General features: G+C 48.9%; 1 protein-coding gene across 2 annotated transcripts; it reads left to right on the top strand.

Moving 5' to 3' along the window:
* The first annotated feature begins 3 nt into the window (after window positions 1-3).
* On the top strand, window positions 4-24,476 carry RNF207 (ring finger protein 207). 2 transcript variants are annotated; one of them, XM_020799958.3, is made up of 19 exons: window positions 4-2,068; window positions 5,499-5,689; window positions 7,451-7,580; window positions 8,639-8,783; window positions 9,367-9,448; window positions 9,732-9,807; window positions 10,366-10,491; window positions 10,617-10,663; window positions 11,707-11,779; window positions 12,575-12,643; window positions 13,233-13,301; window positions 14,308-14,429; window positions 18,505-18,697; window positions 19,131-19,316; window positions 20,818-20,869; window positions 21,166-21,283; window positions 21,721-21,807; window positions 22,737-22,896; window positions 23,138-24,476. In XM_020799958.3, the coding sequence occupies exons 2-18, from the start codon at window positions 5,499-5,501 to the stop codon at window positions 22,846-22,848; spliced, it is 1,878 nt and encodes a 625-aa protein (XP_020655617.2). In that variant the 5' UTR covers window positions 4-2,068; the 3' UTR covers window positions 22,849-22,896; window positions 23,138-24,476. The 2 variants fall into 2 exon arrangements, with proteins under 2 accessions (XP_020655617.2, XP_078235273.1); XM_078379147.1 differs by having other exon boundaries at window positions 22,737-24,476.
* Window positions 24,477-26,153: the final 1,677 nt, after the last annotated feature.

The raw sequence follows: 26,153 nt of genomic DNA, 5'->3' as shown, positions 1-26,153 counted from the left end.
CTCCCTAGCCCTGGCCCTGTCGAGCGCCGAGCACATCGAGCGGCCTCTGTTTCCTCCCCCCCTCCTTGGGAATTGTGGGACTTGTAGTCCAAGAAGGAAGTTTTTCCCCAAGCGCTTTTCCCCAAGGAGAGCGACGACCGCTCCCTCCAGCAGCTCCCATCAGCCTCCACCCACGCTTTACGTGGCTGATGGGATTTTTAGTCCCACAAGAATTGGAGGGGCGCCAAGTCCTACTTAATGGCCTTCCCTTGTCAGACACAAAGGGTTACACACGTTACCCCGGACACGTGTCGCCGAAAAGCGAGGGCATAGATTCGCATAAGCTCAGCGATCATCCTCATCATCTTAAAAAACGGCAGAGCTGGGAGGGACCCTCTGGATCCTCAAGTCCAGTGCTTATCAAGGAAGCCCGGCGAGTGGGGGGGGGGGGCTCGAAATCAAATCCTGGCCCCACATAGCCAGATACTGAAACACGGAGCTCTCCAGCAGTTCATTAAGGGTCGACATCATCATCATCATCATGCTAGAACTGCAGAGCTGGAAGCGACCCTTGACATTCGGTGAAATGAACTTCATTATCAAGTGACAGCAGAGATTGCTTGCAGCTGCTTTTTAAAAGACCCAAATATAAAATGCACCAAAAACCTTGAAACTGGCCTTAAAAATCTTGTTCTTGTGTCTCCCATAGGGATTTGGACGATGGACTTAAACATAGGCAGTTATGGAAAAGATAGAAGCCTTTGAAATCGAGGGGGAGAGGTTGTCCCAGGTGGCCAAGAATTCATTGGCCGAAGACGGTTGGGCCAGTGTTGGTATTTCTAAAGCGAATAAACCACAGAAGTCATAAAACTCACAATCTGCAGAAAAGCTAGAAAAAGTTTGGCCACAGAATCAGAAACCAGAAGGACAGATTGTTACAGCTGATCATTCAAGCCACAGTCACAAGGAAGGAGGAGAACCTCCTGGCTGAACAACCCGGGAGGTTGTTTCAGATGCGTTAAGGAGTGCGCTGTTGAGGTTCTGCATCCAAAGTCAGAACTGTCCTTAGGACATTTTACCTCCCATAGGAGAGGCACAAGAGGAAGGGGGCCTCCCTGTCTCACGTATGTGATTGTCCAAGCCCCACTGGTGGTGGGCACATCGTGGTAAAGCATGTGGGACTAGGATCTCCCTTTGGTCTGGCTGGCAATGCCTTTCATTCTCCCAACAGCTGGAGCCGTCACGGCCTCTTTGCGGACGAGAACCCTAAGCTAAGGGACCAAAGGAAATCCCCGGGGGGGGGGGTATGTGGAGTGGTTGAGCTTGGAGCTCTCCCCGCCATGCAGTGCTTCCACATGCTAATCCTCGTGGCCTCTGAAATATGGAGGGAGGGGGAGGGAGGTCCCCTTCCCCATCCCAACATGTTGGCCAGCGTCTTGGTCTGACCTTGGATGAACCTTGGCGGTGCTGCCGAACAAGGCAGGAGAGATTCCTCTGAGGCTCAGAGACACCCGAGGCTCACCTCTTCATTTTCCTACTTCTGACAACCCAGAGGACAACCTTTAAGAGGGCTGGATGAGCCCCTGTTCCCTAATACTCCACTGGGAAACAGAACTCAGGACCGGATGACCACCCTGTCTGATGGACTCTGAAGGGAGCACTTTCTCCACGAGAAGACAGGCAGCGGTTGCCAACCGTTTTCAACTGATTCCTTTCTTCTGGAACCAGCTTGGTCGTTCCTTGCCTCCTCCATCATCCATATTTACAGAGAAAAGTAGGGGTTCCATTTTCTTTTTAATTCCATGCGTGCTTTTCTGAAGGCACATCGTATTTCTCCGCAAAGTCTGTTGACTCTTGCAGGAGTCGATAAGCTTATCTAGAGAGGTCACGTTTTCTTCCTCTTACCATGCTTGTAACCGGTCTTGATTTATCATCGCGTCTCCATCCACCATCCAGCTTGGGGGGGAAAAATACAGACCACATTTTGCTGAAGTTCAAATAGAAGCAAACTGGAAGAGAAGGCAAATCTAGGGTCTTAGTCATTAGCTGGACCAAGAGCAGAAGGAAAGTGTGAAATCCTTTCGGAAAGGTAAGAACTTCCACCTTATTTGGGGTTTTCCATACAAAAGGCTGATGGGGTGAAGACAGGGGCATAAGGGGAGCAATACATTTCCAGTCGCTTACTGTGAAATTATGGGCGGACGCCTTACGAATGAGAAAACCTTTGCGCTCTACAGAAATCTTCACACTAAAACTAGAAGGAAAGAGTGCCCAGGGAAAAGATGTTCAGCGTGATATCACAGCATCATTAGCATTATTATCGAGTGTGCAGAAATCTGTTTCTCAGAGTCTGTAGATGGGAGTGAAAGAGGCAGGATGCAGAGTGTCTGTGAGACTATGCTGGACTCCTGGCGGCTTTCTGGTTGTACTGAGTGACATTGGAGAAGCAAAATAAAAGTTGTAATCTTACTTGTCCATCCTCCCCAGACCCCGCTGCTCTGATAATATAAAGGGAACATACAGCTTTTTTTTTTTCACTAACTGGAATGCTTTTGTAAGGCAGGAAGTTAGAAAGGCAGGAAAAGAGAGACAGGGGAAGGAAGGAAGGAAGGAAGGAAGGAAGGAAGGAAGGAAGGAAGGAAGGAAGGAAGGAAGGAAGGAAGGGGCAATTGTGTTCATAAACTTGGAACTTAGATTTACATGATAGATAATGTTACCTAGTGGTTGCACAACTAGAAGCAAAATCCTCTTTTTGGTCAGCAGGTGTGTTTTCGGTTTCAAGACTTCCCTCCTGGGAGGCTAAAGTTGACACTCCCAGAAAGGGACAGAAATGGCAGATCATGAGAACACGTGTAGTGTCTTTATTTCCTGAGCTTTGCTGCAGGCTGATTTTTGATCTGTTTATATCTCAATGGGAATGGCCCATTCTTTCATCCAGCTGGAGAGGGGAAGCCGGCTGCTTTACAGAAAGAATACCAGGCAAAATCCAAAGAAACGAAAGGAAACAAAAAGAAGAGAGTCGTCTGTATAAAGACCTAGGGCAACAAAAATGAAAACTTAAAAGTAACAGTAAATGTCAACCCTAAGTTTTCAAAGACAGAGCTGTGTTACTCTGTTTCATCAGAAACGAAAACATATGAGCAAACAGAAAGGAAAGTGACAATTTTAGATTATTTTGGAGTGAAGTTTTTCAGATTACAGGCCACGTTCTTCAAACAATGTGCTTGTCCTCCATGCATTTTGTTATTATTAATATTAAAGATAATTTTCAGCTTGTTTTAATAGCATCATGTCCAGCGCTTTGTCACCCGCCATGCTGGAGAAAAGTCAAGACCTTTGAGAAGGGTTGCTATTCCCTTAGAAATAAATTTTTAAAAGGCATTTTGCTGCTGAAAAATGACAGTTTCCAACACAACCCTTCACTCCTCTTCATTATCAATCAGCTTACGTTTTAAAACACATAAGAATCTTGTTTTGGTGTAGCATCGGGGAGCAGGTTCTCTGCAGAAATGTCCAGAGATGGATATATGGAAAAATGGAGAATCATGCATTTATAAGGTGTGATAACCACACACCAGCGCCAAAAGCCATGTCTGTGTTTGAAAACAACGTATTATTCTGGTTTCTACAAAGACATCGCTGTCTTTAAACCTGAATGCCACAGCCCAAGGTAAAGTCTCTTTGGTTGGGATGCGTTATTTCCTACACCCAGGAAGTGGAAACTCTGTTGTGCAGCTCTGCACACACACTCATGATGATGTCATCTACAGCAGCATATCACCGTTTACTAAAGGGCTCCCTTTGGAAATTCTGGGGTGCATGTGAGGTCTTTACATGGTAAACAATCCTCATGCACCCTGAGATCAGTTTTTATCAGTGGTAGTTTTGCCACTGATGTCACCTGATCTCTGTTCCGCATGCAGAGCTCCACAACAGGATCCCAACCTCTAGGTGGAAAGCAGTGGGAATTATCAAACTCGTGCATTTTTGTGTGAATTCAGCCCCTGTGAATTTCCGTTCCCTTCAAGGAAGCAGTGTTTGTCCGTTCTGGCATGCGCAGCAAAAACAAAAACAAAACAACCAAATCGTGACAGTTTGGAGAGAAGCTGATTTATTTTTGTGAGAGCTTTTTATACATCTGTTTCCTCAGACATATTCCTGGGCTCTGGTGGCAGAACCAAAAATACATTTACCATAAATTGATGAATATATTTTAAAGAAACGTATGTTCCCAATGTGCTTGAATATATAATTCAGAAACTAAAAATATGTTTCCCCCCCCCCGGTTAACACACTTTCAAGTTTTCAGCGATTGAAAAAGGAGAGGAGAACTAAAAGGACTTTTGATTATTTGTTTTTAAAGGGCGATCAACAGCGTGTGTTAGATGCTCACGGAGAATGACTGTCTATTGAAAAAAAATTACTGTTTGGTGACTGGACAAAATAATATTTATGATTGGATTTTAGAGAAATTAAGTGCAAGGCTGGGTTGAGCTGTGGAAGAGGACTTAAAGGAGCCCCTGGAGAAACACACACACACACACACACACACCAGTGAGTTTGTATACTGGAGCTGCTATAAATAGTTTTTTGTCTCTTGGAGAACAAGGGATGCCGGCGGGCATAGGTAATTGTTCACTGGCTGTGCAAATCAGTCAATACAAGCATGCACGCATGCACCCACATACACACACTGCGACAACAAGAGTGGCTTGCTATAAATAGACATAATCTCTCGGGAGAACAAGTGTCTCAGGCGGGCAAAAAGTAGCTATTCTGGATCTCGGCCAAGCGGCGTGCCCCCCCCCCCGAGAGGAATTAATTCCCTAACAAGAGTCTCCTGAGAGTTCAAAGTACCCAACAGCACACGAGGCTGCCTGCAAGACTCTGTGTGACTCCCTGCTCAGAGGTGACCCCTTCCCATAGGGAGGGATCCCTAAATCAACGGTTTCTGCAGCAGCACCGTTAGAGGCAGGAGAGGTTGATTTCAAATCCTTGCTCTTTCACATTTACCGTGGAGATTCCTTGAGTGTCCGAGCAGAGTACAGTGGTGCCTCACTAGACAGTTACCCCGCATGACAGTTTTTTTTCGCTAGACATTGACTTTTTGCGATCGCTATAGCGATTCGCAAAACAGTGATTCCTATGGGGGAATTTCGCTGGACAATGTTTGGTCCTTGCTTCGCAAACCGATTTTCACTAGACGACTATTTGCTTTTTGCTAGACAATGATTTCACTAGACAGCGATTTCAGTGGAACAGATTATCATCGTCTAGCGAGGCACCACTGTATGTCCCTCCACCCCACCCCCAATTAATTCACAGGCGAAATGTGTTTCTGGCTATCCGGAGAACAATGGATGCTATAATATCAGGCCATCTTTCGGTCAATGGGTCAGCTTGTGGCTCACGCAGAGCCCTGGGACGGCAGCTTTTCCCCTCTCGCCCTTCGGTGGCTCTGTGACCCTCTGGTCGGCTACATCGGTGACTTCCTTCTCTCTTGCTGTCTTCCAACCTAGATGTCGGGTGGGATTTTCTCCCCTCTGGAGAACTTGTGCGACCTCGACAACGCCAACAGCCACCCGCTGGTGTGTTTCCTGTGTCAGGAGCAATACGAACACCCTTGCCTCTTGGACTGTTACCACAACTTCTGCGCCAGCTGCTTGCGGGGCCGCGCCATCGACAGCCGCTTGACCTGTCCTCTTTGTGGGTAAGCACTGCTCCCCCCCGACCCCAAACACACACACACACACCGACACCCAGTCCAAAACAGTCTAATGGCTTTAACCAAGTCATTTCCTGTCCCAGTTCAGACCTTCTTCTCTCACTAGCCCCCAAAACCACACCAAGTGCCTCTTAAAAAAAAATCTGGGCCACCCCTTGTAATATATGTGATATAAGCTGAACATTTTCTGAATGGGGCCAAGGAGTTTCCAGATTTTTCCAGCCACTGTGGCCAGAAATGAGTTCCTTTTCCTTCGTAAGGCACATTGAACATGCCTGTAGAGTAAAACCCCTGGTTCCAAGTCCCCACCCATGGATGCTGGAACACGCGGATAATAGCAAATGCTATTATAATAGTGAAGGTTATATACAGTAGGGTCTCTGGTTCCCTTTAGTGACCAATTTTGGTAAATTCATCATTTGAAATATATGTAGTGGGGGACTTTTAGTATGTTTAACATTTTCTCTCTGCGGATAAGTGAATCAGTGGATACCGATCCCGCAGATAAGGAGGGCTGACTGAATTTTCCACTCACACCTCCAGACAGGATAGAACCTTTGTGCCTGCAGCTGAGCTATGATGTTCCCTATGGATGATGGCCAACGTTGAGTTCCCAGGTCTTCCTCTTTCTTATTTTTTTTTTAAATCTTGAGGCAGGCTGGGGATTGCGGGGGTTGTAGTCCAGGATTTCTGGAGAGTCCAATATTCACCATCTCACCTTAGGAAGAAGTTTCCACATCCCACCCTTAGAGTCCTCCCTGATTCTGGTACTTGGGTGGAAAGAGGAGAGGCCAGATCAGTATATCCCGCAGAGACCCAATGGGCACCGAAGCTTTGGGAGTCACGGATGCCTTTCCTTCTTTTATCTCTCGTTGCCTGCTCACCCTTCCCTTCTCACTCAGGCTCCTATTTCCTCCAGGGAATTAACAACCAGGCCTTGGGCTTCCTAAAAAGGAGAAGGAGAGCCGGGCCGGGAGGTGGGGGGTGAGTCTGGCCTTTGTCTCGGTCTCTAAGCTGCCCCTATCAGGTTCGCTGTCATTGGCAAAGTTATCAGGGGGTTCGCAATTAAGCCGAGATGAATCTGAGCCCTTTAGGGCGGTCTGGGGAAGACGGCAACGAAAAGGTTTCCTCCAGCCCGTGAGGGAGGTCTGTACGCCTGAGTCCCAGCTTTAAACATATTTTTATTTATTCTTTGGCATTCAGATTTCACCTCTCCTCCGGCAAGGTCATAACAGCGTGTTTGGGTCTCCTTCCCTACTTCCTCCCCACAACAGCCTTGCAAGGCAGGTCAGGATAAGAGAGATGGAGAGAGAGGTTAGCTGGCCCATGATCCCAGCAGACCAAACTGGCATGGAAACCATCATTAAGGGCTTCTGAAACTAAGTTTAGGTTTCTTTCCTCCTGCACTATCCCTGAAGGGTTTCCCCTAAGACAATGAAAATCACTCTCTTTCCTCTCTCTCATTCTCTCTCTTGCCTGATCCCCGAACAGTTACTCCTGTTCAGTGGCCACGAGATTAGCGTGGACTTGCTTCACCCTCCCAGGATACATCTCAAAGACTCCTGGCGTGGTCCTCCAGACTCCTCAAGAGCCAGTTCCCCTTCGCCTCACCGGATGGAAGTGGCCAATGGAACAGCTCTGGGATGGAGGCCCATGCGGCCCATCTGTGTTTTCCAGATGTTTCCATCTGTGTTTTCCCCCAGGGCCTGTCCCTTGCCAGCTCTCTCTCTCTCTCTCTTTTTACAGCCACCAGTCCGTCGTGAAGGGCAACGGCCTCCCTCCCGAGGACCGGCTCCTGAAGTTCCTGGTGGACAACTCTGGCGACTGTGAGGAGGAAGCCCAGTGTGCGAATTGCGACTTGCAGAGCACCAAACAGGTAAGCAGAGAGCCCTGGATGGGCCTTGACCTGCGGGGACTCTGGAACTCCAAACTCAACACCGGGGGGAATCAGCTTTGAGCCTCGGAAGCAGGAGAATTGCGTTCAAATCTTTCCTTGGCCATAAAAACTCAATGGACAGCCCTGGACAGAATAAGCACATGGACTGTTAGCATAACCAGGTTGCAAACTTCACTTCCCCTCTCTTAGTTTAGATGGGAAAATTGTGAATTCAGTTTTCCTCCCAGGAAACATTGTTCAGTAAATGACAATGACAGAACAAGAATCCAAAGAGAGAGAGAGAGAGAACTGAGATAAAATATATTCATATGTTTAGCACCCATCTCAGTGGACTCAATATAAGCCAAGGATTCTTCGGCCATTATCAAGTACAAAAGCCTGCATCTACTATAATTCCTGGCTATACCGCACAAACCCCATTGGAGATTATGAATATCATTACCATGTTGTTCCCCTTGGCTATCGATAGCCTGGGATTCATTAAGCCACTGATCATTGTCATAGTTTACGAACGATGCTTCCAAGAAGGGGAACTGAATATCAACAGGGGCTTTAATGGTCCTGGCCCCCCGTGAAATCATCATCATCAACCATGTGGGCCCAGGAAACAATCGGTCCCTTTGTTTCCAAGTTGTATCAGTTTTTGCCACCTTTCATGTCTGAAGAAGTGGACGTGATCCACAGAAGCTCACATGAAAATATAGCAGTCAGTCGTCTTTAAGGTGGCTCTTTTTTTTTTCCTTTTTTTTTTTTTTGCCTGCTGGGGATGATAGGATTTGGTGTCTGCATTCCTTTTCCATTTTTCTTTTTTTAAAAACAAAAAGGCTTAACCGTTCCTATTGGAAAACACAGGAGCTAATTTTGTTTTCGCCCCTTCTTGCTGGAAAGGCTTAAGTTGCAATTCCCACTTGAGAAACATGGGGGTGGGGGGAGCACCTGTTTTGCTAAGGTGGATCTGCAGAGAGAGGAATGGGGGGGGCTTTCCTGGGCACCACAATAAAGGTTCTCCCTTCTCCCCCCCTTTCCCCCCCCCCCAGGATTTAGACGCCATGTACTTCTGCAATACCTGCAACCAGCCGCTCTGCGCCAAGTGCCGTGAGGAGACCCATAAGGCCAGGATGTTCTCCCGCCATGAGATCGTCTCCCTGACCAAGCGCACCAAAGCCGTCCACAAGAAATGCCGTAAGTGGGATTGGCCTCCCTGCCCTCCCCCTCCGTCCCCAGCCCTCTTCTGCTTTTCTACCCTATCAGCATTGTTCTGGGCCGTCAAGTCGCCTCCGACTTATAGCGATGCTAAGGATGAGCCATCTCCAGAATCTCCTGTCTCCAGCCACCTTGCTCAGCTCTTGCGAACTCAAGCTTGTGGCTTCTTTTCGGGAGTCCATCCATCTCATATTGAGTCTTCCTCTTTTCCTGCTGCTTTCCGCCTTTCCCAGCATTCTGATCCTTTCCGATCCATCTCGTGAAAGCAGAACAGCCTCAGCTTCCAACATTTTTGACTTCCAGAGACAGCTTAGGCTTGGTTTGATCTCGAACCCACAAAATGAACTTTTTAAAAAATTCCCTGCTTTCTCAGGTATATCGTCCGTAACCATCCTGACATCCGGAGAAAAGGAGCAGCTGTGCACCTGACCTCCTGGGAAGCAGATCAGAATTTATTTCATCCATGATCAAAGAAGATTAAACACTAGAGCCTGACAGATTTTGGGCCCTGCGAGCAAAATCTTTTCCTTAACAGAGGATTTTCTGTTTATTTCTCTTCCAGCTCTTCATGAGGAACTCTACATCATGTTCTCAACCGAGAAAAAGTCCATGCTGTGTATTAACTGTTTTCGGGACATGCCGGTGTAAGTCATCAATTTCCTTTTGATCTTTTGGCAATCAATGCCGATGGCCGTTAATAGCACATAAAATCGGGGGGGAAAAAGGAGAGTGGAGATGATACCGGTATTTGACCACTCAAGTGCTTCTCCAGCGCTAAGTGGTGAAGAAGGACAAATGCGCTGTCTAGAAGAGACCCGATGTAGGGGGAAGTGAAAGAAATAGAATAGATTTTGCCAAGTTTGAGGCTGGAGCACATGAACCGCAGAGCGAACTTAACGCCTTATTCTCTGACCTGGCCTTTTCCAGGGAGAGCCGAGCGCACTGCATTGATATCGAGACGGCCTACATGCAGGGCTGCGAGAAGTTAGACCAGGCGGTGATGGTAGGTACAAGAATACCCATTTCACCATGTTTTCTCGAAGGGGAAGGCCATCAACATAGGGTTTCCCGTCACCCAAGTCTCTCCTGGGCAGTGTGGTAAAGCGAGAGAAGGAGGGGGGGATCCTCAACAAAGCTGGGAAGCCTCTTTCTGGATCTTGGGCAAGGAAGAGTCGTTAGCTTTGCAAAAGACCTGCCCTTCCTTTGTTGCTTTTGGCCCCAGCCAGCTGCCTGTACCTTGGCCCTCTCCTTATTTTGCCTAGAAGGGCCATTTGTGATGAACGCATGGATTTTCAAATCTATTACGGCTGTGCTGCTCTTGTTAATAAAGGGTGCTGTGTTTTCGGGGAAGTGCCCGCAAAGACATAATCACTGAAGCCAGCAAGAAAGGATGTATAGTCTTGAGAGGAAGAAGGAGGAGAGAAGAGGGGGGAAAACATCAAATTTGGCGGTGTTTTATCCATTTCCTGCAGCCCTTGGAGTCTGTCTTTTCTGTTTTTTTGGGGGGGGGCTGCTGTTCTTAAGGAGGGACCCTCTCCCTCTCCCTCTCTGCCCTGCGCAGGCCGTAAAAGAGCTCCAGACGTCCACTCGGGAGGCGATCGTTCTCCTGAAAGCCATGATCGAGGAAGTGCGCAACAGCGCGGACGAGGAAGAGACGGCCATCAATTCCCTCTTCGGGAGCATGCAGGCGAGTCCCCCCCTCCTCCCCCCGGGGAGATGGGTGGCAGAAGCTGCCTCAAAGAACTGGGAAGCCTGGGTGCTCAAGAGGCATCTTCTCGGGATCCGTGATGGGCCCCTCTGGGTCTTTTGCAGGAGAAGTTGGCAGAACGCAAGAAGATGCTCCTGAAAGCGGTTCAGAGGTAAAGTGGGCTCCGAGGCTCGCTCCGCGAGAGGGAGGAAAGTGGCTTGGATGGCCCTGGTTCCTTCTCACAGCAGCGTGGGCCACCAAAAATGTTTTTTAAAAAAACCTCACACAAAAGCAGAGGCACATCAGGCCTTGTGGAAGCATCTAGCCACAACACGTGGTTTGGTGGTGCGCCTCGGGGCTTAATTTAGAGAAACACGGTGTCTCCCATGTGCAAGACGGAGCAGACTGACGCGGGCCAAGCTCGTCCCTGGGGTGGCTTTTGCTCTGTGGGAAAATCAGTTTTCTTTTCCTTTCTTTTTTTTCTGTTTCTTTTTCTTTCTCTTTCTGCCTGCCTGCCTTCTCTTTTCCTCCCTCCCTCCCTCCCTCCCTTCCTTCTTTCTCTCTCTCTCTTCCTTCCTTCCTTCCTTTTCTTTCTTTCTTTCTTTCTTTCCTTCCTTCCTTCCTTCCTTCCTTCCTTCCTTCCTTCCTTCCTTCCTTCCTTCCTTCCTTCCCCTTTCTCTCTTTTCCTCCCTCCCTCCCTCCCTTCTCTCTCTTCCTTCCTTCCTTCCTTCCTTCCTTCCTTCCTTCCTTCCTTTTCTTTCTTTCTTTCTTTCTTTCTTTCTTTCTTTCTTTCCTTCCTTCCTTCCTTCCTTCCTTCCTTCCTTCCTTCCTTCCTTCCTTCCTTCCTTTTCTTTCTTTCTTTCTTTCTTTCTTTCTTTCTTTCCTTCCTTCCTTCCTTCCTTCCCCTTTCTCTCTTTTCCTTCCTTCCTTCCTTCCTTCCTTCCTTCCTTGTTTCTTTCCTTCCTTCCTTCCTTCCTTCCTTCCTTCCTTCCTTCCTTCCTTCCTTCCTTCCTTCCTTCCTTCCCCTTTCTCTTTTCCTCCCTCCCTCCCTCCCTTCTTTCTCTCTTCCTTCCTTCCTTCCTTCCTTCCTTCCTTCCTTCCTTCCTTCCTTCCTTCCTTCCTTCCTTCCTTCCTTCCTTCCTTCCTTCCTTCCTTCCTTCCTTCCTTCCTTCCTTCCTTCCTTCCTTCCTTCCTTCCTTCCTTCCTCCATTCCAGTCAGTATGAAGAAAAGGAGAAAGCCTTCAAGGAACAGCTGGCCCACCTGGCTTCTCTGTTGCCCACCCTGCAGGTAAGCACAACGGGTTCCCGTTCCCAGCTCTGCAAAGGAGGAAGAGCCATGAGGCAGGCAAAGATGCCACAGGCATGGGGTTCTCCCTCTGCTCCAAGATAACTTGGAACACAACTCCCATTATCCTCACACAGCACCGCCAGTGACCTGGCTTGCTAGGGAGTAATGGGAACTGTAGTAAAAACCCTTTAGGAGGGTCCCTGGGGTTGAGGAAAGCTGTGTTGTTATCTCTGTAGGCCTGGCATTGAAATTTCCAAGACAACAGGTACGGAAATCTTGCCAGAGGCCCATGCTCTACACCACGTGGGCTTTCTCTGCTCTGTTTTGGCTATTCCATGGTGGAGAAAATATAGTTGGTTTCTGTGCGCTGAGAGGCTGTGTTCTCTCTATTACTTTTGCACAGAGGTGGGGGTAATATGCACCTGAGAAAATGTGCATTTCACCAGGACATACATATTGGGTGGCTCATCATTCTTTCTTCTGACAGCAATTTGCTACGCCTAAATGAATGAAAAAGGCTAGGGTAAGGATGTCTTTTAAACCCCTGGGGAGACAATTCTATTAGAGTGGAATTTGACTAGTGGAGATTTATAGCTGCCCTCTGAGTTGATGCCTGTGAACTTTTAAACATGGGAGAGGAACCTTCAGTTGGGAAAAGAATCCAGATTTGGGGAGAATATGGGAGTCTGAAAATTCATCACACCTCCCTAGCTACAGGGCACATCTGGATATTTTCAGAATTAGAAGACTTCTGATGTGCCTTGCATGATTTTTTACCCCCTTTCTCTCCTTCAGGTCCACCTGGTGACCTGTTCCGCTTTCCTCAGCTCTGCAAACAAGGCTGAATTCCTGGATTTAGGCTACGTAAGTCTTTACCCCCCCCCCCCACCAAGCCCCAAAGTCTTCTCGTAGCTGCTGCTCCGGTGTGTGGAGGCAGAGCTGAGCAAGCACGGCATCCATGCAGAACCAGTTCTACAAATGGGCATGGTGCGAAGGGCACTCTGTGGGTGCTCAGAGGCACTTCGTCATGAATAGGTCAAGAGGCAGCAGGGCCTAGTGGGTGGAGCGTTGGGCTGGGAAAAAGACAGGCACCACTCAGTGGCAACGGAGCTCCGTGGGTGACTTTGAGAGCTGGTCCCATCAGCTCCTCCTTACCCTCACCTACCTCACAGGGTTGTTGTTGTGAGGGACAAAAGCAGGGAGATCGATAATGTGTTCCTTGGAAGAAAAGCGACAGCCACTGTCCATGGTGATGAATCTAATTTGGCTATGCTAGGGCTTTCAGGACCCCTGGACCACTTCTGTAAAGTTTGGACTAAAACCCAGAGCAGGCTTACTGTTCCCCCCCTCAAAAAGCAGCCCACAGCCTTCTCTAGGCGCGAAGAGTGGTTTTCACAATGGAAGCGCAATATTGCATTAAGCCAATGTAAATGTTCTCCCCGTCTCGTTTCAGCAACTGATGGAGAGGCTGCAGAAGATCGTCAAGCTGCCCCATCGTTTGCGCCCCTCCCAGACCAGCAAGGTGCGGCATCCCTTCCTCGTTCGGTTAAGCGTTGCCACGTTGCATGCCCGGGGGCAGCTGTGTGTCCTTGACCTCCATGGCTGTTCCCGTCTCAGCAGGCGGGGTTTGGTGGCATGCAGGCTCATAGGCAGCTTCAGCCATGGGGACTAGCGGCATGCTTCTCAAGCCAAACGGGTGGAACTCTGGATTCTGTACCTGAGATTAGCCAAACTTTGCAACACATGGGGTCTCAAGCGCCAAGGGGCAGAACGGTCCACGGCAACAGATGGGGAGCAGAAAATGTTTTACTTTTTCTTTCTTTCCAAATCATATTCTTGCATGATGAAGTGCAGACACCTCCTCATGAGGATCCCCCCCCCTAGATCCCCAAAGTTGGTCCCGAAACACAGACAGGGGTGGATTTTTCTCAACACAGCTGTTCCAGCAGATTTCCTATCTTCCAAGAACAGGCCTTTTGTAGAGTGAATGGCTCTTAATGGCCCATTCAAGACCGAACAGACTCCCTAAGCTTCACATGATAGTAGGAGTGGCTCACAAAGACATATTGTACTGGAGGGGGCAATGCCTTTTACACCCAGGCACTGTGAGGATTTTAGCTGGACAGTGCTTCTGATTCAAATCCCAGTGACGCCACCCTAAGAATTCTGACTTCACCATGCAACCGTTACCTTGCAATATTTAATCTGACTTTTCCAGGTCCTTGAAGCCTAACATTATGCGCATCTCCACCTGGACTCCTTATCCTTTTGGGTGTGTGTGTGTCAGGAAATGCCCTTTATTTTGATCCCAGAATATGGGTCAATGTTTTGCAAAGCCTAGCGGCAGGACCCGAAGCAGTCATTTTTCCGAGGGACCCTCACCTTTGTCGTGAAACCTACACACCAGAGCTTGCAAAAAGCTGCTTTCCCCAGTAACCTGGGGGATTCTGGAATTCGGAGCACAAACCCTACCAACTGTAGGCCAAACCAGTGCATGGATATTCGGACTAAACTATTCCTCCTTCCAGATCAACACCGAATACCGAGCTGAGTTCGCGCACTGCTTGGAGCCGCTGCTGCTTCTGACCCCGCGGCGCTCTGTGGTGGTGAACGGCGGGAGCATCGGCCCTGGGATAAGCAACAGCACCATGTGAGTCACTTCCGTTTCCTCTGTGGAGAGGGGAACGGTTTGCCCTGCTTCCAGCTTCCTTTGTTTCCAGCTAAAGAGGGGCCAAATGGGGATGAAAACCATGTTAGAATCACCCAGTGGATTCTGCACCCAGCTTCTCAAGGAGGGAACAGACAAGAGATCAGCTTCACAATTAGAAGGTGATAAGACATTGACGTTCCTGGGTAGAGATGGGCACGAACTGCCAGTTCGTCTGTTGGTCCAACAGGTGTGTGGCTGTTCTTTACCCCAGAGGTATGTTCTTCACAGCCAATGCACCTTCAGCATACAAACAAAGCTCTGTGTTTACCATATATCCCAATCAAATGCAGGCTAATTTGCTACTTACAGAGCAAAGCATTTCTGGGAGGTAATCAGAGGCCCTCAACTTTTTAAGAGGCCTCTGCTTCTAACTGAAAAGCTCCCCGCAACATCTGTTTCTGCCCTCGGCTATGGGTGTCCTTGGGACGTCCGAGCGGGGGGGGGGGAGCCACTCAGATTAGCAAGCTGAGCGGGAAAACCAGCTCCTAGAAGACCAGTTGACAGATCTGGAAGCTGTGGCATCAGAACTTCCTCGTGCAGCTGGCACTGGCCACACAGAGGGAAACAAGAGGTGCCCTTTGGAAATCACAAAAGGGTCCCTCTCTCCGGTAATAATAACGACCTTTGAACTGCGGAGCCGGAAGGGACCCCATGGGGTCATCCAGTCCAACCCGTCAAAGAGGCCCAGTGGGGGAATCGAACTCCCAACCTCTGGCTCCACAACCAGATGCCTAAACCCCCGTGCTATCCAGCGGTTCTTTTAATGCCTCTGTTGCGACAGGCCATCAAGTTTTTCCTGACTAAAGTTTCATGCAATATTGTTCCTGCATGCTTTCCATCTGGGAGTTTTTGTTATCTGTTCCTGATTTCTCATCATTCCAGGTTTTGTTGGACTCGTTGCTTTTTATGGTGCTTGCTTATTGATTTTGACTTTCTGGTAGCCGCCGTGTGTTTTTGTTACCTGCCGCAGAGTGGGCATCAAAATAGAGCAAATAAGGCTTCCAGGGTGAGCTTTTCTCAGGAATGGTTTGACCATTACCACACACTTCTAGTGAGTTTATGCGGCTGAGCTGGGATTCGAACTCAGGCCTCCTGAGCCTTAGTCTGTCGCTCTACCCACTCTACCACACTGGGTATCTTAGATGCTTTTTGGGGGACACAAAAGAGAAAGAGGATGTTATTATTTTAAATAACTAAATCATTGGCTTCAAGAGGGACACTTTAAAGGTTCAAGCAGTGTTTTGAAGAGGGTTTGTTGTTTGGACCGGCCTGGAATCCTGGCTAGGGGGGTGTCTGGGATCTGGGGTGAAAATCAACTTCGGTTCTGTGATGAGCGGAGAAAGGGGGGGGGATATGGGAGCAACAGCCCCCCTGATGCCCACTGGACAGAGTGCAAGGAACACGTACGATATGGTATTTAAACGACATTGCGTGTTTCCCATGATGAGACGGTTTCAATAAAGGAGCTAAGATGCGCTCAGAGGCTTGGTGAGGGCAGCAGGCCAGGCAGGCAGGCATCGTGGCGGCTTCTTATTGGTCTCTTGCCGGAAGCCTGCCTTCAAAGTGCCCCCTCTTTCTCAAAGACGGTCCTTCTGGCTGGAATATCCTTCTTCTGGCCACCATCACGCCAGTCCCTAAGGAAGAACCGGCGTTGCTAGAACGGGAAAACCTTGAGCACCTCTCTGTTCGGTCCCTTGAAAAGATCAGACTCCAGGCTCACCTCCTGTGGCTTCTCTAGACCTCACCCTGCTTGCAGCGTGCACCTCCATCTTCTTCCTTGCAGCTTACCTGCCGTAGAGCAATTTGCAAAACAATTCTCTCCCTAGACCACCCTCCACCCCCCAAAACACACACACCCAACAACAAGCCTGGCAAAAGCATTTGTCCCTATTTTTATCAGAATTTCAGAGAACTCCCAGGGACGCAGTTCCCTGGCACTGGATATATTTAGGCCCATTGACATCACGGGACGTTGGGCGCGCGGGGGCGGCCCTTCTGTTCTGCCTTCAGGGTCTCTCTCCACTCAGCGGGATCCAGAGCAGGGGCGAACGATGCTTTGGGTGGGAGGCCTCCGGGCAGAGAAGCAGGAGGACGGGTCTCCCAAGCCTCCGGGGGAGAGGAAGAGAGGACGCAGGGAGGAAGAGGGTGGCGGACATTGTCCTCTGAGACCTCTTTGGGCCAGACCTTCCGAACCGTAAGTGGAGAGCTGAGGATTCAACAGGAGAGCCAGGCTGAACGGATCTCAGTGGAAGAATTCCCGCAAAGATCCGTGGGTTGTTTATTTAAGGGGGTGATGCACATTCTGAAACAGTGAGAGCTCGAGGCTTTGATTGGGAGTGGGGGTCAGGAAGTCCTGGGTTCGAATCAATGCTTGAGCACAACAAAGCTCACTGGGCGATCACCTTTTAGCCCAAACTACCTCAAAAGGTTATCGTGAAGCTACAGTGAGCGAACTATCTAGTTGGGATGGCTGAGGGTGATGGACCGTCTGGGGATATTCTTAGTGAACCCATTGGGTTTTTACTGAATTTTCACCCTGTTTCCCAGATGGAGGACTCTTGGGGGGGGGGTGTTGTGTTCTCTGGTTCCCCAGCCAAACAGAAGCTTGTAGGTTCAGAAGAAGGCCCAAAGGGAAGGTGTATGTGTGATACCTGTGCTTCTTTGTTGGAAAAACCTGGGTGTGATGGCCGATCCACAGTGTCCTCCGTTATAGCTTTAAAGCTGCAAATCCAGCGCGGCCCACCTCTTTCCTCACTTACATCAAAGATAAATGCTTGGCGGAATCCATTGGCCATGAATTTTTAGGACGCCCAAGTTCTTTGCCCTAAATGACAAGACACGCCTGCCAGCCTGATGAAGTGGGCATCTTGATCCACGAAAGCTAGCAGGCTGTACGATTTCTTTAGTGGGCTGTGAAGGCATGGCCTCCTTCTGCATCTGGGAAAAGAATTTATATCAGAAACGGTGAGCAGCGCTAGTATTTTTTTTATTTTTCCTAAGCTTTTTGTGTGTCTAAACACCAGTGACGGATCTACATTTTGGGGGCCCTGAAGCTCGAACTGTTATGGGGGACCCCTTCACAACCAGCGACAGGATCTGGTAACCGGTGGTACCTTTTTCAATGGGGTTGTTCCACAACAAATCTCCACAATTTTAAAAAATGGTCTGAAGTGGCTTCTGGGGCCCCTCCGGGATTAGGGACCCTGAAGCTTACGCTTCATTAGCTTTGTAGTAGATCTGTCTGTGAAAAATACACTCCTCCAGATGAATGAAGTGGTCCTGTCTCCCTCCATTCTTCTAAAGAAGTGTGCTTAGACACACAAAAGCTTATGGAAACTAAAAACCAGTTAGTCTTACGGGTGATGAATGACTCTTTCTGGTATATACTGTTTCTCAAGAGACCAACATAGCTGCCTTATCAGAGAACTGGGCCTCTACCTTTGGGGAGACGTCTTCCCCCCTCATGGGGACGTGGTGGCGCTGTGGGTTAAACTGCAGAAGCCTCTGTGCTGCAAGGTTGGAAGATCATCCGTCATAAGATCGAATCCACACAACGGAGGGAGCTCCCCTCACTTGTCCCAGCTCCTGCCAACCTAGCCGTTCGAAAGCATGTAAAATGCGAGTAGATAAATAGGTACCATCTCGGTGGGAAGGTCACGGCGTTCTGTGTCTAGTCGCGCTGGCCACGTGACCACGGAAACTGTCTTCGGACAAACGCTGGCTCTACGGCTTGGAGACGGGGATGAGCACCGCACCCTAGAGTCAGACACGTCTGGACTAAATGTCAAGGGGAACCTTTACCTTTAACTTTGCTTTCCTTTTCAACAAGCTGAGTCCTGCTCTCCAAGGCCCAGCTTGATGAAGAGTGTTATGTGTCTCGAAAGCTTGCCCGCTTATGATCGTCCAGTAAAGGTCTCACCTCCCCATTTCCTGCATGTCGCTCTTTGGTCCAAACCCTGTTCTTTCCTTCCCACACCGTGGCTTGGCCACTTTCTCTCATGCTTCTCGTCTCCAGGATATCGGGAGGCCCAAGTTCCAAGACCCTCCTGGTGCCCGGCTGCTCCTCGGCCTGCGAGAAAATGTCCCTGACGGGCTCGCTCGTCCGGAAGCCGACCCTGCACCGCTACATCAGCACCAAAGTCCTGCTGGCCGAAGGCGGAGAGACGCCGTTCGCCGACCACTGCCGCAACTACGAAAACATGTACCGGGTAAGGGCCAGCGCTGGTTGCCATGGTGGGCAACCAGTGGCCACGCAGAAGCCCATCAAGAGATGGGGCAAGATCATGAGCAAACCTGAGGCTCTCCGACACGGATGCTCTTGCAAATGGAACACAAAGATGTCCGAGCTTGGAAAAGTTATTTTATTTTTTAAACTACAATTTGAAAACCTTGAGTCCCACCTAGCTTGCTTCCAAACCCACGGGTAGAACGGATGCCACTGACCAGGAACCTCCATCCTCAGCTCATGAAATGCTCTCGTGACCCAGTCCTTCTCTCTTCCGGGCTCCCCATTTATGCCTGTCTTCTTAGCTTCAAGTGTGGGCTTTCCCCTCCTTCTACAGACCTTCCAGAGACCTCGAAGCCCTGGCAGGGCAGAACTGGGTTGGGCCAACGGGTAGTTCTCTGTGCGTCCTCTTGCAGGCCCTTCAGACGGAGATTCAGAACCTGAAGGATCAGGTGCAGGAGCTGCATCGGGACCTCACCAAACACCATTCCCTCATCAAGACCGAGATCATGAGCGAGATCCTGCAGAAGTCCCTCCAGATGGACGTGCAAATCGCCTCCGAGTATTCCTCTGTAGAGATGATGAGGAGCATCTTTGAAGAGGTGAGTCGGTTTCAATCGTTTCTGGTCCAGCACAAGCCCAGGACCGGTTTTCCCTAAAGGTATTTTCTCTACCTGTGAATCACAGTTGGGTCTCCCCCCCACCTCAACAGAGAAAAAAACAAGATTCTAGTCCTTATGACTACAAAGGTTTGCTTGGAGGTGGTTACTCAAGGTGAGCCTGAAAACTTAAGAAGCATTTTTAAATGTTGCCGTGAGGGTGTCCTCAGCGTTCTTGATGTTCCCAATGACCCAACGGGATAAAAGAAATTAAGGTGAAATATGCAGAATCATTTAATTGGTTTCGTGCTTAGAGAGGAAAAAATTGATAATTGTCATCAGTTTTTCTCAGAGGAGGCTTGGGGGCCCTAGAGGGGGAAAATAATTATTTTATTCTGCATGATCCTATTATGCATAAAATCCTTGTACCTCCCATTAAACAATAGGATCAAGAAGTGCGCATCCTAGGATCAAATCCAAGCCCACTGTGACCTCAAGCCACACTGTGGGTTCTTCAAGAGCACCACATCCCCTTCCCTGTAAATACATCATTGGGTGATCTGCTCGGCTTTTGTTTTGAATTTTTGCCCATTATGAAAAGTTGAAATGTGACCCCCTCTTAAAACTTAGGCAGTAGCAGCCTTTAAACGGCACTGGTGTTTTCGCTCCCATCCCCTTTTGCCTTTGGAACTGCCCACCACTGGAATCCAGCCCGAGAGAACTTCTCCAAAGTCCAGTTTGGACCTCAGTGGGCTGAAAGGGGTTCCTTACACTTGGGTTAAACCTGAGCCACTGGAGACACAGCAAAATTGCTCCCCACGCTCCATCGAATTAGCTCATTAAAGGCTAACAAGTCAGTTAAAGGCGTCATGTTGTGTATTAAAGCATCTTAAAGCTGAAGAAGGCATGGGAAAGCCACAAATGACCATCATGGATGCTTCTGCAGCCTTGCTAGAAGCCAGCGCCCTATTTTTGCCTGCAGAAAAGTGTTGGACGGCAGGTCCTCCATGGGTCAGGGGCATGTGACTCCGGCCTTCCAGAGCCTGATGCCCCCACAGGTCCGGATGATTGCCTGACCCATCTGGGACTTCTGGGAGTTGAAGTCCAGAAACATCTGGGTGGCCAAAGGTCCCCCACCCACCCCCACCATCGGTTGCAGGGGCCAAATTTATTGGACAGCCTGGCCATTTGGCATACTACCTGTGAATCATGCAGACCAGAGAGAGTAAGGAGGTACGCCATGCATGAAAAAGACTTCCGTGCCCTACAGTCTCTGGTGGCTGCCTTCAGCCCATCATCCGTGGTGGTTGCCAAGATCTGAGCAGGGAGTCCTCCGGGGGGGTGGGGGTCTATGTGGCTGCCTTCTTGTGCAAGAACTAAAGAAAGCTGAGGTTTTAAACGACAGAGTCCTGCAGGAAAAGGCCAGCCTGGTGGGCTTTCGGTGGCCCCCTTGATCAGTCACTGACCTGCTCAAACATGATTTTCCCAACTCTTGTGTTTGCAGACGTGGGAAGAAACCTATCAGCGGGTGGCCAACGAGCAAGAGATTTACGAAGGTAAAGTGTCCACCCCTCCTTCTCCCCCTGCCTCTCCCTGAATCCGATGGGGAACGGATGCTTTCACCCACAAACGGGGCTCAAGATTACCTAGACTGGGTGACGAAGAATAATCATCATGTCAGGTCAATTCTGACTCATCCCTTCTTAAGAGATCTTTTAGAACATGGCTGTTTAGACAAGCTTTTCCCAGATGTTCTATCGACCAGAGTGCAGTGGTGCTTAAGTTAGTGGCTCTGCCACCTTGTGTCGAGCCCCTCCACCCCTTACCCTGTGCTTCCTTCTCTCTCTTGCAGCTCAGCTCCACGACCTGCTGCAGCTGAAGCAGGAGAACAGTTACTTGACCACCATCACCAAGCAGATTGCCCCCTACGTCCGCTCAATTGTCAAAGTCAAGGAACGGCTAGAGCCCAGGTCAGTCCGCCCTCGACCTCCGGCCACAAGGCCCTCCGGCCTCTCCGGGTCGCACCTGTGCTGTGTGATGTTCCCTCCTCCTCTTTAAAAAATCACCTCTGCACGTAGTGTAGTGGTCAATAAACTCGGTTGTCCTCTTGCCCAGGAACAGGGCTTTTGTAAAGCTAATGGCTCTTAACTGCTCCCTCAGAGGCTTCTGCCAGGGTGGGTGCTTTGCTGCCCGGCCTCACTCTGCTGCCCAGATGGTTTTGCTTTGGAAGCTTTCAGACTTTTCAACAACGATGAGATTCAACAGGTGAGGGGGAACGAGTGCTCACGTTCCAAAACGAGAAGACGTCATTCCTTAAAATCAGAGGGGCGTGGTAAACTAGTCAGTTCTGCCCCAATGATCAGACGACCATCCCGGTTCACGTGTCCGCCTTTCCCTTGGTGTGCAGGTTACAAGAAGTGAAGGAGAAAGAAGACCAGCTGGAAAGCCTGCTCAAAGTCCATGACGATGGCCCCAGTGGGGATCTGCAGCACAGGTATCTCTTGAGCCACTTGGGGACCTCAAAAACACGTCGGGTCTCCCCGGCGGCATGCTCAAAGGCGCAAGAGCGGCGCCTTCTCGACCTTTGACTCTCGGGATGTTGTTGGACTCCCTAAGGGCCCCAGGGATTCTGGGAGTGGAAGTCCAGAGCCTCTGGCTGGCCAACAGGGGGTGAGAGGTAGTTGTCGCACTCAAGGGTTCCCCCAATCCTATTCACTTAACAGATGGTGCAGGTTTTAAGCACCCCAACCATCCCCCAAGGTAGATCTTCCTTTGTGCATCCCACCTCAACGCTGAAATCAGGTGTATGACCATTTTTGGGCAGAGGGATGCTTTACAGAAGGGAGAAATCGCTGCAAAATTACACCTCCAGATGTTTTTCAGTGGATTTTAGCCAAGACGAGTATTTTCCAAAGAGCTGCTCATGCAAACCCATGTACCAACAGAAGCAGCTACTCACTGCCTTCGTTTGGTAAAGTAGAGGCTGGCCTTCTGTTTCCAAAACGAAGCAACTGCTTGCTTAAAAGACCCCACTTCCTTTCTTGCCTTTAGCCTGTCTGAGTTTGGGGACCCACCCTCAGGGAATTCGTATATTTATACAGTATAGAACTGTAACACCGTTTTAATAGGACAAAAGCCAAGTCTCGACACCCATTGTTCCAAGAGGACAGAACAAAGAGGGGAGGGAGGTAGTGCCGCTGGCATCAAAGCCCCCTTCCTGGTCATTAAGATGGCAAGAAGGTTTCCAGGCTCAACAGAAATAGGGCATTCACACAAAAAACAGTATTGTGTGTGTCATCACCCGTTTTTTTGGGGGGGGGACAAAATTGCACTCCTCCTGCAATGGCACAGCCTGCCCCAAATGAAAACAACAGCCATTTTGTTTAAGAATTTGAAGCACCGAATGGTTTGTTTGTTTCTCAGCCATCTGCCATGTGTGCCACGCGTGCACCCTTGCTTTGCTTCCCAAAATGAAGACAATCTCATAGGAGTTATCCAACCCAGAGGTGAGGGTGGTGGAAGTAAAGAATCTTGAGACATCTTTGCATTCAGACAGCTGAAATCAACAGGGATAAAGAATTTCGTAAGTATTCCCCCAACCACCACTCTCGATGCACGTGGAAGGCCATCAAGATTTATTTGGAATACACTTTCCCCTCCTCTGCAGAAAAAAAGTAGGCCACAGTCCCCTGTAATGTGTGTCAAATAAAAATTTGTTCGCCAATAAGCATGCTGCAAAGCTTTGCCTTGTTTTTGCTGCAACAGCCTAACACAGCTACCCGGCTGGAAATTCTTCTAAGGGTCCCGTTTCTCTTCTTTCCGAGGACTGACTCATGTAGCAATGCTAGAAATCAAGAGCAGCCTCTGGAACCCAACGCTGAAAGCCAAATCCGCCCTGCCGGGGAGCTGCCACCACTGAAAAGCTAAGAGATCATTTCAAGAGTAAACTGAAAAAGCAGAGCCGAGAGTTGCCGGCCATCAGCGGACTCTCGCAACGCAGCCGAGGGAGGGAGCCAGGAAGCAGAACTGCTCTTATGCTGAAGGTGCACTAACTTTTCCTTACAGTCAAGAAAACTTAGGAACTCATTTCCAAAGAGACGCGTCTTCAGAAATACCTGTACAGGGATCTTCTGCAGTGGTAGGACGATGCCACCTCGGCAATTCAGAGGTCTGCCGATTTACAGCTTTCGACTACATCTGCCCGGGGAATTCTGGGAATTGCAGTCCAAAATACAAATCTGCATCCTCTTAAGTCCTAATAAGGGGGATTTCCAGGGTCTTTTTTTTTGGCATTATTCTGCTGTTTATTGCTTGTGTCATTTGTTCTGCGGGTTTGGTAGGATGAAGGTTTTAGCCTTAGGGCACCTCCAGCCATTAGGAATTTGACTCTCAGATTTTCCTCCATCCTCTGAGCTTCCACCCATGTTCTCCCGACTCTTATCTTTGGCGCTAAGGGCTACAGAGACATGACTCTCTCTTAAAACAGAGAAAGCCAGGTTTATTGTGTGTGTGTGTGGGGGGGGTTGTTGCTTTTGGCACTCATTCACCACCAAGCTGATGCATCTTCCGCAATTAGGGTGGAACAGCCAATATTCCTCAGTGGTGCCCTGCCTTCTGGGGTTTGCACAACAAATTTGCTAGAATTCAAATTTGCTAGAATTCAGCTGGATTGCAATATGGCTGGCTCCTGCTTGCAGGGTAAACAAAAGGTGGAAAATACACAGCTCCCCGGTTGTTTTCACACTGCCACACCCACAGCCTCTCCTTGCTGGCCACCCTGGCCAGGGCTTTTTCTAAAGCCACCCAGTCCAAAAACATCTGGGAAGCCATAGATTTCCTGTCACAAAGTGCTTTAAAACAGGGAAGAAACTATTTTATTTCACCTACTTCTTGTTCAATCAAGAACGACTGATGGTAGGGGCAATTACCATTCCTCACCATGTTTTTCTTCAGAGACACATCATTTTTATTTGAAAAAAAAGGGAGGGGGAAGAGTTTCATCAACATTTGCCAGAGATAAAAAATGTTAAAAATATATATATTTTTTATTGATCTTGAAAAAAAATAACACTGAACGGATCCCCCACTGAGCTGTTTTGCCGCCAACTGATCCAAAGTAACCTGGACAGCATGATGTAACCTGTCTCTCAGTTTTTTAAGGTACAGTGGGGGCTTGACTTGAGAACTTAATCCGTATTGGAAGGCGGTTCTCAAGTCAAAAAGTTCTCAGGTCAAATCTGCATTTCCCATAGGAATGCATTGAAAACCATTTGATCCGTATCTGCTCTTTTCCGTCCATAGAAACTAATGGGAAGCTGCTATTCCGACTTCAACCACTAGAGGGGAATATTTTGTTTCTTTTTTTTTCTTAGGTCAAGAAAGGTTCAGGGAAGGCAGGGAAAATACAGTCCAGGCAGTACAGTACCAGGCAGTCCGAAGACTGTGTCCCAATCCACTCTCTAAACGCTGGGAGGAGTGAGGAAGCAGACAGGCACCCTTTTCACTGGCCAAGAGTTAATTGATGGTTCAAATTTTGCACTTTCCCTGCCTCCCACGTGGTTTTTTTTCAGTTCTTAACTCAAATCTAAGTATGTAAGTCAAGTCAATATTTTCCTATGAGAGTGGTTCTTAAGTGAAAATGTTCTTAACTCGAGCCGTTCTTAAGTCAAGACCCCACTGTAACAAAACAAAATGCCCCCAGCCCAACCCCAAAATTTGCAGGGGGAAACCATGCCCTATTCTTTTCCAGGCTAGTTTCCCTATGGGACAGGCCTGTGTACCCCCCCCCCCCGCAGAAACAAAAAGCAAAATAAGATTTCTGCATCAAAATTCTGTTCCACAAAAAACAGTATTCTGCAATTTGTTTTGAGCTGTAACTGAATAAATCCGCATATGCTACTCTGGTGCTTATTCGCTTCTCATTCTTGAGTTCTGGAGAATGAGAAGAAGTGAAAGCCCCCTAAAAGATGGGGCTCCCAGCCATCAGGGCTGTGAAATAACCCTTTGAAAAAAGAGCTAAACGCTTCTGCCCGCCTGCTGTACTGCTTGCTCTCATGGCATCCACACCGTTCTGAGGGGGAAACCCACCCAAACGTGTCATCCTGTTTTACTTCTATGCAGAAAATAAAGTAGAATAGAATGCCTTCCTTCCTCTCTTAAATCACATCCGCGGAAAAGTGGCACAGTGGTTTAGGGTGCAAACTTAATGGACAGAATTCATTTCATAATTGCAGTTAGGAGAGCAAGTCCCACTGAGACATTCAGAAGCAACCACCCCCCGAGAGGCAATGTTGTACAAAGCCCCACTAAGAAAGCCAGACCTGCCTTCTGCAGGGAGATCAGTCACCCACACCGCGACAGTGAGGGGTTCGAGGGTTACCGTTTTATCCACATCATTTCATAAGACAGACCCTCCCATTTTCACTAGATCCCTTCAACAGAGAAAACAGCCACATAAAAATGAAACAAAGTCAACCGGCTAGGCAGCTCATCTTCGGCTTTGGCTGGTGATTTTCCTTCTGCCCGGACCCTAAAACAAGTACTTGATCCAGCAGTATTATTTGACCATTTTCATTCCTCCCCTTCTCCCACCCAAATAGCCGGGGAAGTTTGTGGGCCACACAGCTCAAGGTGACCAACAGAGGACTCCCAGCCCTGAATTAACTCAAAAGCTGAATTGCGAAAGACAAGAGCCTTCTGTCTGCTGAAAGCGGGGCATCACTTTTGCCTTCGACTGAGAGAGAGATCTCCCTCTCTGCAGGCCTCCGTGATGCCCACTGGGCACCGAGGCTGGGCCCTCTCCCATCCTCCCTTTGCTCCTCAGCTCAAGCCTACTTCATC

Source organism: Pogona vitticeps, chromosome 7 (genome assembly GCF_051106095.1).
Source record: "Pogona vitticeps strain Pit_001003342236 chromosome 7, PviZW2.1, whole genome shotgun sequence".
Lineage (NCBI taxonomy): Eukaryota > Metazoa > Chordata > Lepidosauria > Squamata > Agamidae > Pogona > Pogona vitticeps.
Note: the sequence above shows the minus strand (reverse complement) of the source record. Positions and strands in the feature narration are given on the sequence as shown.

Excerpts from the sequence above, each read along its gene's own strand:
- RNF207 (XM_020799958.3), top strand. The coding sequence starts at position 5,499 with ATGTCGGGTGGGATTTTCTCCCCTCTGGAGAACTTGTGCGACCTCGAC. Across the intron at positions 10,492-10,616 it reads CCCTCTTCGGGAGCATGCAG|GAGAAGTTGGCAGAACGCAA; the intron begins GCGAGTCCCCCC and ends GGTCTTTTGCAG. Across the intron at positions 10,664-11,706 it reads CTCCTGAAAGCGGTTCAGAG|TCAGTATGAAGAAAAGGAGA; the intron begins GTAAAGTGGGCT and ends CCTCCATTCCAG.